The sequence below is a fragment of the Anabrus simplex genome, chromosome 8 (genome assembly GCF_040414725.1).
Source record: "Anabrus simplex isolate iqAnaSimp1 chromosome 8, ASM4041472v1, whole genome shotgun sequence".
In the NCBI taxonomy this organism is placed as follows: Eukaryota; Metazoa; Arthropoda; class Insecta; order Orthoptera; family Tettigoniidae; genus Anabrus; species Anabrus simplex.
In genome coordinates, this window is record NC_090272.1 from 119,939,888 (window position 1) to 119,953,873 (window position 13,986).

The window sequence follows — 13,986 nt, forward strand, 5'->3', positions numbered from 1 at the left end:
GGAATTTGTTAATGAGATATGTTACCATAAACTTTTCTTGACACGCATGAGACTCATTTTCATTTTCTCGAATCTTGTTATGAAATTCACTCCGACTGACAATGAAATTCATTTTTCACTCTTCACAACACACACAACTGTCACTAAACAATTACACTAAAGAAAATGGAAATTGCAACACCATGAAGGCATTGGTCATGTGTGTTGATTTTCAAAATATGGAACGATAATAATAATAATAATAATAATAATAATAATAATAATAATAATCGTATGGCCTCAGCTACCATGTGCAGACATTTCAATTTGATGCCATCTGGCTGTCTGCTCGTCAATTTCGACGTTCCGTTTTACTCTAGGCCCCCACTAGATGGCAGACCGAGTAAACCGAAACTCTCTTGGGCGTCTATGGCTGAGATTTAATGAATTTTGTCGGGTAAACACCAAATGTGTCACCAGAGATCTTTTACATGCCGACATCGTACGACATGGAGTGTCGAATGGACTTTTTTCCGCCCTTCAAAAATCCGACTACCTCTGCCGGGTTTGAACCCGCTATCTTGGGATCCGGAGGCCGACACTCTACCGCTGATCCACAGAGGCAGCTATATGGAACGATGCCATGTAGGTATGTAAAAGATCAAAGTTTCAGACCCATTGGATTGTTGCTACAGGTATCCCCACGTGATTGGTCGTGGAAGAATCAATTCCAGTATACGGACTATGGTGTAGCGTAGTTGATTTGCAGTCTGTGCAATGAAGTGTTCCCCGTCAAACATGCCTCGATGACAGAGAAGAGCACGCTATCAACAACTGTCGCCGTTTGAGAAGGCTCGGATAATTGGGCTGTGTGAGGCTGGATTATCGCTAAGGACTGTCGCTGCACGTATTGGCCGACAGGCATCTACGGTACAACTTGTATGGCAGCAGTGGTCAAATGAAGGTACCCACACTCGTAGACCTGGCACAGGCCCAGCGCGACAGACAACTGTGAGAGAGGATCGCCGCATCATTCGGATGGCCCGGGTGGAACCCCGTGCAACAGCAGCGCAAATTCGAGCAGCTGTGACACCCCATGTTACACAACAAACAGTTGGTAATCGCCTGCGTGCAGCTGGCTTACGAGCCCGTGTCCCTGCAGAAGGTGTTCCATTGACCCCACAACAGCAACCTTCTTCTCAACCAGAAATTCAAAAACAACTTCACGTCCAACAATCAACAACGCAACTGACCAACACAGCTTTAATACACCAAATACCTAATTTCTCCGCTTAAGTGATCAGTGTCAAGCCAACTCAACATTAAAAGAGTATCACTCTTTACTCTCCAGACTTTGTACATACTTGTATATATGTTTATATGTGTTATTTTACATTGTTTCTTTAGTACGAGGACTACTGACATCCACGAGGTTATATTTTACAACTCTAAGCACCCCACTAGTACTTTGTTCCAAACTTGTTTGTATATATATTATTATTTACTACTCACCTGTACCATACTAACATTTCTCATCTCATTAACAAACTTCACTTTATAAATTATAAAATCCATACGATTATTACAGTTAAAAATAACATGTTTTTAGGATTCGACAAAATACTTATGTATGCTTTAATATGGCTGATGATGACCCCTAGGCGGGTCGAAACTAGTACCATGTAATTTATAACATTGTAAATACATATTAGTACTGAATAGGTGGAAACCTTACTGTGTTACTATTCATATGTTATTCTCAGTTCAGTATGGACCAACAACATGAAATTCATAACCCTTGCTGGCCTGGTGTCGAGAAAGATCGACGTGGGTTGACGAATGGCATAGGGTCGTCTTTAGTGATGAATCACACTTCTGTCTTGCCTGCAGTGATCGCCGGAATCATGTGCGCCGACGTACCGGGGAGAAGGGCCGCCCAGGTCTTATTGTCGAGAGGCACACAGGGCCAACACCAAGCATTATGGTCTGGGGAGCTATTGACTTTAATGTCAAATCACAATTAGTGCTTGTTGAGGGCACTATGACTGCTCGACAGTACATTGATAGAGTACTCAATCCAGTGGTTGTCCCTATGATGGCGAACATTGCTAATGGGATGTTTCAGCAGGACAATGCCCGGGTTCACACTGCACGCATCTCCAGAGAAGCTCTCCACGACATCACAACCTTAGAATGGCCCACCAGATCCCCGGACCTCAGTCCTATTGAACATGTGTGGGACATGATGGGTCGACACCTAGCCAACCATCCTCAGCCACCCACAACTCTGGAACAACTAACCCGTGCAGTGCAGCAAGCAAGGGCCACAATTCCTCAGGAAGCGATCCAGGGCCTTACTGACTCTATGCCTCGACGAATTCATCAATGTATTGCAGCTCATGGTGGGCACATCCTGTATTGATTGTTGTCCAAACTTGCGGTCAGAAGGACCTGAAAGTGTAATCATCGAATCACAACCGAACACTCATTCTGCATGTTCAATTGCAGCAATGTAGCACCACTCCTTCTGGGTGTGCAATTTCCATTTTCTTCAGTGTACTTCTCACAACTGAAGATTATTATTGGTTTCCTGGCCACTAGATACACCTTGTATAGCATGAATACCAGCAAATCTCTCAATGGGCCCTTATCCATCGCGAGTATTTTTCCCCAGAGCGCACAGATAAATGTTCTCTCCTTTCTCACTCATCCGATGTGTTCTGATGATGAAACCTTTATGGATATATTTTTTTAAGACTTAATTTTAAAACTTGCATAAGTTTCAGGCTATACATGTACATAGTTTTTAATAAGTCAAAAAAAATGTATTTTTCTTGAAGAAAATCAGGTGCTATGAAAATAAGTGTAACAGTCCTTATAAGTGATCTGAAATTGAAAATCATGCTATGAATAAATGGTCATAAAGTATATACATATACAATATGAGTTTCATTGAAGTGAGAAAGAAGTTTACTTCAGAAACTTTTGCAGTATTATACGAGTATCTAAGAAACACAGAAGCAATTACCAAAGAAAAAGAAAGTGAAATTAATGTACATTGACAGACATACTTCAGTTGGACAGTTGTTTGGTGTTTCTAAAGTAAAGATCCAAAATCGATTGTTGTCCACTTTTTAAAATTCGGATCACTGTGCTATAGTTTCTTTTTTTTTTTTTTTTTTTATGAGTTTCGACTTGACATTTAACCAGAAGTCAGACCAGTGGTGCCAAGTTGTTATGAGTACAAACAGCTGATTCACAACACCACAAGACGAATGGAAATACTCTAAATTATTTTCAGAATAAATTATTCTTTGTAGCAACATACATAATTCACACAAGATGAACAATAACACATTTACGATAAGGCTATATGATAAAAACAGATCAATGTTTGAACAGATAGAATGCAAAAAAAATTACATTTCTACTCACCATTTGAAAAAGAACTTGCATTGCTGATAGGTTCAATTTCTCGAAAGAAAGGAAAAATACACTACTCATTTTTGAGTCACTATCGGCATTGTCATAGTCTGATGAGGTTTCATTCTTGCTTGATCCTAATGAGATAATAATTTTCAATATAATAATCTGTGATACTTTCCTTCTCTCAAGCTTCACTTATCATGGATTTTGTATGTCTCACAACCTTGTTCCAGTCTTCTGCACTTACAAGACTTACGGCTTCTAAAAGAAGTCTTTCAACTTCTGAAACTGTGAATAGTTGGTTATTTACAGCTGAATAGTCCTTCTCTTGGACCCAGATTAGTTTGATGCTGTTAAAATGGCAATGGTATGGTGGAAGGTGAACCACTTTATGTCCATACCTCCTACCTGGTGGATGTTAATCTACCATGTAAACTGGGAACTCGGGCTTGTTTTGTTTCATAAGATGCACGAGATCCCCCTTCCTGATATCACTGCGAACTGAAATATTGTGTTCCTTCAACCACTCAATTCATTCATTCTTTCTAGCTGCCATCATTGGTGGCTTGTCAAGAATGACCAAGTGGTAGGGGCACATTGTCCATGATTATTATGTTCTTTTCAAGAAGTTGCCTAGTAGTCTTCCTAAAAACCATTTCTGGAATGTGTCAGTATTCATTTTCTCGTCATAATTTCCAGTTTTCTTACACTGGAACACATACAGGCAATTTGGTACAAAACCTTGCAAAGTACCACTGTGACTTGTTATGATTCCCCTCCTTTCCCAACAGGTACTACCATAGAGCCTTCTATAGAGTCATCTGTCCAGCCTTTTCCTCCGAAATGAGAAGCATTAACCCACATTTTGTCCAGCCATACAATAAAATCGATGTTCTTGTTAACAATCTCTTTCAAGAATCTGCACAACCACATCATGATATTGGTTCTCTCCATCAGCAATTTTGCCTGTTAACCTACCAGTACCTAAAACCCAGATTTTTAACTATTTTTTAAAGATAAGGTTTGCTCCCACTGAAAAGGCCACTATTGTCAAGAGAAGGGAAGCAATTTCTCACAAACATGGTCTTTGTTTATATGGTAACCGGCATAAATATGCCGACAAATTGCATCTTGTTGAAAAGAATCTTATTCCATTACTGATTTAGGCTTGTTCCTCTTCTTCCCTGGTGTTTCAAGTTTGGACAGCCCCGCTGCCTGTTCCTCGGCAAAGTACTTTTCCTTCCCAATGCTTTTATCTTTGCTCCTGTTAAATCTTAGTTGCATCAGCTGTTTTCTGAACTGCTTTAGCAACAGGCAAGAGAGGTGTACCATTATCTTTCTCCTTCTAAGAATCAAATAATTATTTAGCCACCGAGTTGATACCTTTATTTGCCTTTGGCAATTTTATAAAATAATTAGTAGTACGTTTCAACTGCTTCCTAATCATCATCAGCTATATTCACGTATGCTTAGGTATTAAATAAAGTGAAAGTATGCACAATATATGTTCTCGTATTAGCCTCAGTATCTTCCCATGGGAAACTTAAAATTAGTCTAATGGGGGAAGGATGATAGTAGTGAGAAGGGGGGGAGGGGGGGATGGTTGGAGACGTGGGGAAGAATGCTTAAAAAGTGATTAAAAACTTGTCCTTAACTAAAATATTGTTAAAACATTTCTTCCAATTAAGAAGATAAAAAAGGTCTTTTAAGTCACTTTTTTTAGCTTCTGCTCAGAAGCGTATTTGAAAAAACCTTAATTACTGTAACTCTTTACAACTAATTACTTGAGATGTAATAAAAGTATAATTAAAACTTATTCCTAACTAAAATATTAATAAAACCATAGTTTCCAGCTGAGGAGATAAAATCTTCTTTTTAAAGTCCCATTCATGCTTGTGCTCAACAACGTGTGGAAAAAGCTGGATAAATTGTTATTTTATTGCTAAAGGTGGATTCTTTGAATGCTCTTGCAGTTCAATGCCGGGACATGCTTAGATGTTATTTGTCCATGAACTAGATAACTGAGCAGCTTGTAACACGATTCCTGTCTGTGGATTCCCATCTTTACGTCCCACAGAACACTGGCACAGACCCACACCCAAGATATGAAAATTAATTTTATATTTATCATAGCCAATGGACAAACACAATGCACTTACAGAACTACATATTTAATGTAAATTAATGCAGAAGTATACTGGGAATGAACCTGACATTAAACAGTGGAGATACCAAAGAAAATATTTCACCTCTGCTTTACCCAAAACAAAGTTTATTCTTTTTATACATAAGTTAATTAATATGAACAATAAGAATTTTCATTGAATAAAAATGAACTTGCCAGATCATTAACAGTGAATGTTTAAAAACAACTCACCTTGCTGAGTGGTGTTAAACCATTACGGTTAATAGGAGGTAGTGTGTGACGCCGCAGCCATTTAGCTGGTGAACTGGGAGCTGAGGTTTGTTGATGATTTTTGTTCACTGAATGATTCTCTGCAAGTGGCTCCAAGAACCTTTCATGACTAGCAGTGATACTAAATCTTCGCTCCAATAATCCAGGTTTCTTCACCACTGCTGCACTGTGATACCCACGCACTTTAACTCCCTTTTCTGCTTCAATGCAACGTGGAAGTACATTACTGGGTTTTGACAAAGATACTACAGAAATCTCGGATGGTCCACAAAAATTTGGCTTGTTTAACACTTCCTTCATAGAAATCTGGGATGGTCCACAAAAATCTGGCTTGCTTAACACTTCCTTCATAGCATTTCTATTAGTTGGAGGCTGATTTAAAAAAAATGGAACTTCAAAATTAGAATTTGTATTAGAGTATTTTAAATTTGATACAAATTTTCTAGGCAAAGGGTGAATGGTCATGGGTGACACATGGAGAAAACTAGCAAAGGCATGTTTTGTGGAAGTTATGGAAGATTCTTCAACTAAGAAGGCTGGCTGCTGAACACAATTTGGTCTTTGGAAGATATCTGCATTGTCATCTTCAACATCATCTTCAAAATCATCATCTTCTCTTGTATTCGGCCTCAAAGAAGATGAATGTTGATTTACTTGTTCATCATCCTCACTCAGTGATGGAATATTTTTATCTCGCACTAACTCACAAGGTTGAACAGCTTCAGAAAGAACATAATGTACAAGCTGGTCCATAACAAAACTCTTTACTTTCTCAATAAACCTATCTCTACTCTCTTTCGCAGACCAACTTACAGCACCAGCATTTGTCTTTTCAACATTACATTTCATATCATCGTGAAGACCTTCATTTTCATGGTGAAGCAGAACTTCTTCAATGTACTTAACCTGAGAACCATGTTTCATTTCCAAAATATCAGTGTCATCTTCTTTAGGCAAAACTACAGGTTGATTAGGTATTACTTTGTTATTTTCTTCATACACCCCATGACTAGCAAGGACATGGATAACATCTTGCTCAGGAGCTAGATCTTCATCAAAAGCTAGGATACCTTCAGGAATATTTTGTAACTGTTCTCCAATAACTCTGAAAAGTGAAATGGTATATATTTCAATAAACAGAATATGTAAGATAAATTACCTGAAACAGATTTCTCATTAACATGTGCAGAGTATCTATACATAATGTCGAACTGGGAGTTTAGTGAATAGAAGGCATCCAGACAACGTCAGTGCATGCATACGTATTGTAGATTTTCTATAGTGCACAAGCTTCCAGGTACTGTTGAAGATGGACCATTACAATATTGTACTTCGTTGTATAATGAGGGTATTCCTTAATGACAAGAGGCTAATTAGTTCAGTAATGTAACCTAGGGTCGAAGTGGGATGTGTCAGAGAAGAGGCTGAGACCTCAGATAAGATAAAGCTGTATCAAGAGTTGTAAATGCATACGCCATAAAGAGAGTTAAAAGAATTAATAAACTGCTGAGAATTGGTCAAGGAAGTGAACGCAAATGCAGGTTGGAATCATGCTGGCAGCGTATTAAATGCGTCTTTTTTTTTCCTTTCATTTTTTGTGTGGTGTGTCTGGCCAAGGAAGTTCTCAGTTATGTTAAGAGATTTTAAAGGGACGATGCATAATGAATTTTTAGCTTGACCTTGTTTTCCTGGGCTTTAGAAGAATGTGGGGGTTACTGGACCAGATAATAAAAATTCTAAGTGTCATTTGCTTGTGCCAAGGATGGAACCCAGATGACAAGCTGTGATACTGGGGGTATCAGGGTTCATGACCCGGGTGCCTATCCGAAGATGATGTTATTTTCCCAATATGAATTTTACTGCAGGTGATAATATGTGGATTTGATTTTGGCTGTGGTGATCTCCACGTTCCTTACATAGCTTGTTTATAGGAATTTTGCTGTTGTGTTCAATTGTTCATGTTGCGATTGAGTGCACCGTGCATGTGTGGAGGTCTTGGGTTTCAGTCCCATCCATGCTATTATGGTTGCAACCATGACATTTAAAATCTGTGTCTTTTTAGGGGTTTTAGGGGCAGTCCCATATCCTTAGTGTATGTAATTTGCCATGCCCGTATTACAGAGACTTACATGCTGGTGTTATCATCAGATCTCAGAACTCCGGCTGGATGGACAGTTCACTTGTGGAAGACTCACTAAAGTGTGTCTGGCAACGTTGCCCTTGTCCGACTCGTTGGCTGAATGGTCAGCGTACTGGCCTTCGGTTCAGAGGGTCCCGGGTTCGATTCCCGGCCGGGTCGGGGATTTTAACCTTCATTGGTTAATTCCAATGGCCCGGGGGCTGGGTGTTTGTGCTGTCCCCAACATCCCTGCAACTCACACACCACATATAACACTATCCTCCACCACAATAACACGCAGTTACCTACACATGGCAGATGCCGCCCACCCTCATCGGAGGGTCTGCCTTACAAGGGCTGCACTCGGCTAGAAATAGCCACACGAAATTATTATTAACGTTGCCCTGGTGCATTATTGGGACAAAAGAGCTTGCTTGTTCTCGACAGTTACCGCGGCCACAACAGACGCTGTGAAGAAACATATCAAGGATGGGAAAAGTGACCTAGCAGTCATTCCAGGCGGGATGACGTCTATGCTACAGCTGCTGGATGTCTGCGTGAACTGTCCATTTAAAACAGCCTTGAAACAGCTCTATACAGAATGGATGGCAGCTGATAATCACACACTGACGCCAACTGGTCGCATTCAGTGCCCGGAAGTTCAATAATAATAATAATAATAATAATAATAATAATAATAATAATAATAATGTTATTTGCTTTACGTCCCACTAACTACTTTTTAAGGTCTTTGGAGACGCCGAGGTGCCGGAATTTAGTCCCGCAGGAGTTCTTTTACGTGCCAGTAAATCTACCGACATGGGGCTGTCGTATTTGAGCACCTTCAAATACTACCGGACTGAGCCAGGATCGAACCTGCCAAGTTGGGGTTAGAAGGCCAGCGCCTTAACCATCTGAGCCACTCAGCCCAGCACCAAGAAATTCAGCTGCTGTGTTTGTGGATTTTGACGGCATGGAATCGTATCCCTGGAGACCTCATACGGAAGAGCTTCAGGAAGCTAATGCTATGATGGCAGCGATGACAACATATTGTGGGAAGGTGATGGTGATGAAAGTTCTGAAGTTCGTACTGATGATGATGATGATGATGATGATGATGATGAATGAAGTCGCTGGATATTGTTCTGGAAATGTTTGTTTACTTTTACTCGTATTTTCTAATTATTTGATGTGTGTTAGTAAAGATTGTAAATAATTTTGACTTCACTTTTTTCTTTAATTTTGTTCTTTCAAAATAAAGGTGCGGGTCTTATTAGGTGGTGGGTGGTATTTGAGATTATATGGTATATACTGTTCAAGGAATTGAAACTTCTTAGAAAAATTCTGTATGTTTATTTTATATGACAATTCTTAGAGAAGTAATTGAATAGTAATTTTAAAATAGTAATAGTAAAATAGTAAAATAGTAATTTTAAAATTCAGAGTAAGATAATTTGTTTTCTTCTGAAAGAGCAGAAATAATCACACTTCAATTTTACTGAGAGAATGTATTTATTCAGATGCTTTCCGACATCAAAGACAAAATGCGAAGTTATTAATTTATGCAAGATGGGGCATTAACACATTGTATGCAAGTTAACTGTCATGAACTCATACCTCCTGATTTATGGCCACCTTATAGCCCAGATTTAAATCCTATAAATGTATTTGTCAGGTGTCAACAACAACAATCAAAATATTTCTATCTAAGATAGTGAACACCTTAATTAACAAATGTGTACTTGCTGGAATTGGCTCCTTAAGAGGCAGAGAACAGCTGTAATAGACAAATAAAGGCAACATACAGATTGTCATCATACTGAATAACACAGGTTAATTTTTGTCGCAAAGCATTAAATTTAAATAACCTACATTAGAAATATCAGAAGCAGAAACAGCAATGGAACTTTAACTAAGACAGTTTTCAGTTCACTAAAGTTTAAGATTTCTCAACTTTCAACTCTACAAACTATGCCCTACATAACAACAAAACAAAATTACAAGCAAGATTAATTTAACCGCATGATTGATCTCCAGTCTTAGTCCTGAACACAGTACTTCTGGTGTGGACAAGTATGAAAATCAAAACATCCTATGAATAAGGCATTTAAATTCTCATTCATTCATGCGAACATATCATTAATGACTAAAGTGAACCAATCTATTAATGAAATTGCATGATAATAGAGGATACCTGGAAGATCTTAAAATGTAGCCATGTTGTAATGAATAGATGTAACTAGCGGTGAATAATTAATAAAATGCAGATCTCTTGGAAGAAAAAAAAAACTATCATGAAAATACTTTTCAAGAATTAGTTTTGTACCAAAATTAACTAAAATGTACGTACCTTAAGTGAAGTTGACTATCTTTAATTTGATGAAGTACTTCTAGAGCTTTCTGATCAGTTACAGGGAATGGCATACCATCATAAATAGCATTATCTATTTCATCCACCAGTCTTTGTACTTCTTTAGATTTCTCAAGTTCAGCCTCCTAAAAGAAAAATAATCATGATTTCAGATATATAAATAATGATTTTTGCAAGCTCAAGCTTTTTACTTGAAAAGAAAGGTGTCCACTTGAGTATAAAATCCTAACACTTCCAAGATATATAATGTAGATAGGGAAAACACAACTGGAAGTCTAGTAAATAATAAGAGTTTGGAGCAGGTGAATTTATATATAAAGACACAGCACTTCTGAACTGGACACACAACAGAGGGGTATTATTGTTGTTGTTGTTGTTGTTGTTGTTGTTGTTGTTGTTGTTGTTGTTGTTGTTGTTGTTGTTGTTGTTGTTGTTGTTGTTGTTGTTGTTGTTGTTGTTGTTGTTGTTGTTGTTGTTGTTGTTGTTGTTGTTGTTGTTGTTGTTGTTGTTGTTGTTGTTGTTGTTGTTGTTGTTGTTGTTGTTGTTGTTGTTGTTGTTGTTGTTGTTGTTGTTGTTGTTGTTGTTGTTGTTGTTGTTAGGAAGGAAAAGGGCAAAGGCTTCGGTTCTTAGTCACAGAATGCAACGATGGCAAACAAGATGGGAAGATGATTCTAGAGGGAAATGGACGAATAGACTGATACCTTCTCTGAGCGTATGGGTTGGACGAAATCATGGTGAAGTGAACTACTATCTCACACAGTTCTTGACAGGTCGTGGATACTTCCGAAAATTTCTTCATAGACTAGGGCTAGCAACTAGTCCGGTGTGCATATACTGCAGTGATATCGATGACGTATTACATACTTTCTTTGTGTGTGTTCATTGGCTGCCACAAAGAAGATGCTTAGAAGTTATGCAGGGAGAATTGACGCCAGAAGGGATCGTGTCAGTAATGCTATGAAGTCAAGAATCTTGGGACCAGGTGGCAGTCTATGTAGAAAATATTCTGCGTCAGAAGAAGAAGGACCTGGATGATTACAACAGACAGTAAAGCAGAAGAAGGAAGATGAAGCACAAGATGCATTAAGCACGACATCTGTCCTGAAGTAATGCAAGAGCGGTTTCGGGGGCAGAGATAAACGTCGGGGGAAAAGGGAGTGTGGTTTTTAGTGGGTAAGAATCTCCACACACTTGTTGAGTGTGGACTCTCACAAGCGTCTCATGAAAGATTTTCCACACTCCCTCGCCAAAAAAAAAATAAATAATAATAACAATTATTATTATTATTATTATTATTATTATTATTATTATTATTATTATTATTATTATTATTATTATTATTATTATTATTATTATTATTATTATTATTATTATTATTATTATTATTATTATTATTTGCAATGGTGGCAAACATGGCCAATTAAAATGTAATCAACAGTGAATGTATATTTTTAACATCTAGGCTTGTAGGCCATAGTCCCAACGGTTCACCAGAAACTGCACCCAGTAGACCTGGCTGAAGCTACATAGCATGATGTATTTTGATGACGTTCAGTAGAGGGTGTGCAGCGACAGATGACTTCCCAGTCTGTCCTAGCTAGCTGTCTTGGTCGTGTTCATTAACTCTGGTGGTGATATTACACGTTTAGTCATACCTATGTAGACCTCACTGCAGCTATACAGTATCCTGCACAATCCTGTGATGCTGTGATGTGGTGCTTTCCTTTCGTGGCTCTCAACAGGTCTCAAATCTTGGTCTGGGTCTGTGTATTATCTTACTCTGCATGCCTTATGTAGCTTCGATATGTAGGCAATTAATTTGTTCAAGTACAGCAGAATGGCTGCAGCCCGATGATTTTCTTCCTCCAGCTCTCCGACAGCCTGACGTCTGGGATGGCATTATTCCTGGCTGAACCCGTTGGAACAGAGGTATCATCATCACCTGAATGCGGCCAGGTATACATAGATATAACTAAAAGCTGTATCACCATTGACTCGAGGAACACAACTGATACAACCGACTAGCACAGACTGAGAAGACATCTGTCATTAAACACTCTCTACTGCATGACCAAGAAATACGTTACAGGAATGTGGACATTAACTCCTTTTTTTTTTTTCAACTGCCTAAGACAAAGAACGCACAAACAATTTCACTCAAAAAGTCAAAAAAATAAGTAAATTATGTCTCAGTATGGCGAATACAAGTGGTGTCTGAGTATCAAAAGAGAACCCTTGAGCGCTTTCAGCCCCCAGTCGATGAACTCCTTGGTACTGATGTTGAAGGCCTTCATCAGCTCTATCGCCTTCTTAGGGACTGTCCCTCTAGCACCGATCATGAGACCCCTCACTTCTACGTTGTCCAGTTTGTATTTATTCTTATAATACGGCGCTGCAGGCAGGTAGGTAACTTCTTTTCTCGATCCACTTCGTCTGGCTGGTCGGAGTGTGTTTCAAATCTTACTGTGGAGTCTAATATATATCCTTTCTTCCCTTTAATTGCAATCATATCTATCCTTCTCGTGCTGCCATTTACTCTAATGCCATGGACTTCCTCATGCACATGAAATCCCTTCTCACGGAGCATCTATGCTATGGATAACCTGATGTTGTGATGTCTTGTGTTTTGAAGTGCTTCACCGAAGGCACAGGAATCCAAGTTGTGAGGTAATATTTCAGTCTCACTACATCTTCTGCAGCGGTTACCATCAAGGGACCTTCCAGGTACAGCTCTTACCGGTGCAACGTTACATGCCATTTTCAACGCATCTCTCCACTCCATGCTAGAAATGCCATGATGGTCTCTAACCCAGCGGTTTGCAGGAGGGAACTCCTTGTACAGACACACTCCCTAACCTTTGCTTCCTAACTGGCACCACTTCTCAAATACAGATTCTTGTAATTTATTTCTAAGTTTCTTGGTGTCATACTCACCATGCCTGTTCTTCATATCCTCAGTTTTATCATTTACATTTAACTCAGTTAAGTATTTGTTAATTTCTTCATCTAGATTTCTAGTGGCTTCAATATATTGGTTCCCCTCCCATTTCAGAATGTTGCAGCTGTTTATTCTGAAGCAAGGCTTTCCAGCTTGCCCTAAAAACACCTAACCCTTTGTACCATTTATCTGAGTAAATCATAGAATCAGGACAGTCAACAGGAAGGGATATCTCCTTTAGTGTACTCTTAACAAGTTTATCAGCATCTTCCAAAAACTGCTGTGGTATTTTACCTGCAGGAATGCAGAGGAACTGGTAAGTCAATGTAGGGCAAACTGAACAATTGAGAATTGAAATTTTCTGATCCAGATGAAGCCAGGGGCAGGATGATAACGAGGCGAGTTTCTGCTGAAGGAGTGTCATTGATTTCTTGGAATCAAATAACATAGCATCTGCATAATTTACCCCTAAGTATTTGACATATTCGTTCCTCAAAATACATTTAATCTCCATACCTTCTTCGACTGTAATGAGCCCTTCACTTATTTCTCCTCTACTGATATTAATAACTTTAGATTTTTCAGGGTTTATTGTTAGACCAAGTTCACGAAACCTTTGTAAAGCTTGTTTCGTCAGTTCTACTGCAGAGTCTTGTTTTTTCCCAACAATAACCGCATCATCTGCAAAGCCTAATACTGTTAGAGGTTGCAGTCCATTGGCAAGAGAATAACCATGC

General features: G+C 38.8%; 1 protein-coding gene across 24 annotated transcripts in view; it reads right to left on the bottom strand.

The window, feature by feature from the left end:
* Positions 1-13,986, bottom strand: part of LOC136878868 (uncharacterized) — a 135,584-nt gene that overhangs the window by 31,190 nt on the left and 90,408 nt on the right. For all 24 annotated transcript variants that reach the window (XM_068228797.1, XM_068228791.1, XM_068228793.1 and 21 more), the window contains 2 exons: positions 10,291-10,436; positions 5,783-6,926 (listed from right to left, as the gene is read on the bottom strand). In XM_068228797.1, the coding sequence (XP_068084898.1) occupies positions 5,783-6,926; positions 10,291-10,436 (1,290 nt within the window). The remainder of the gene's footprint in view (positions 1-5,782; positions 6,927-10,290; positions 10,437-13,986) is intronic.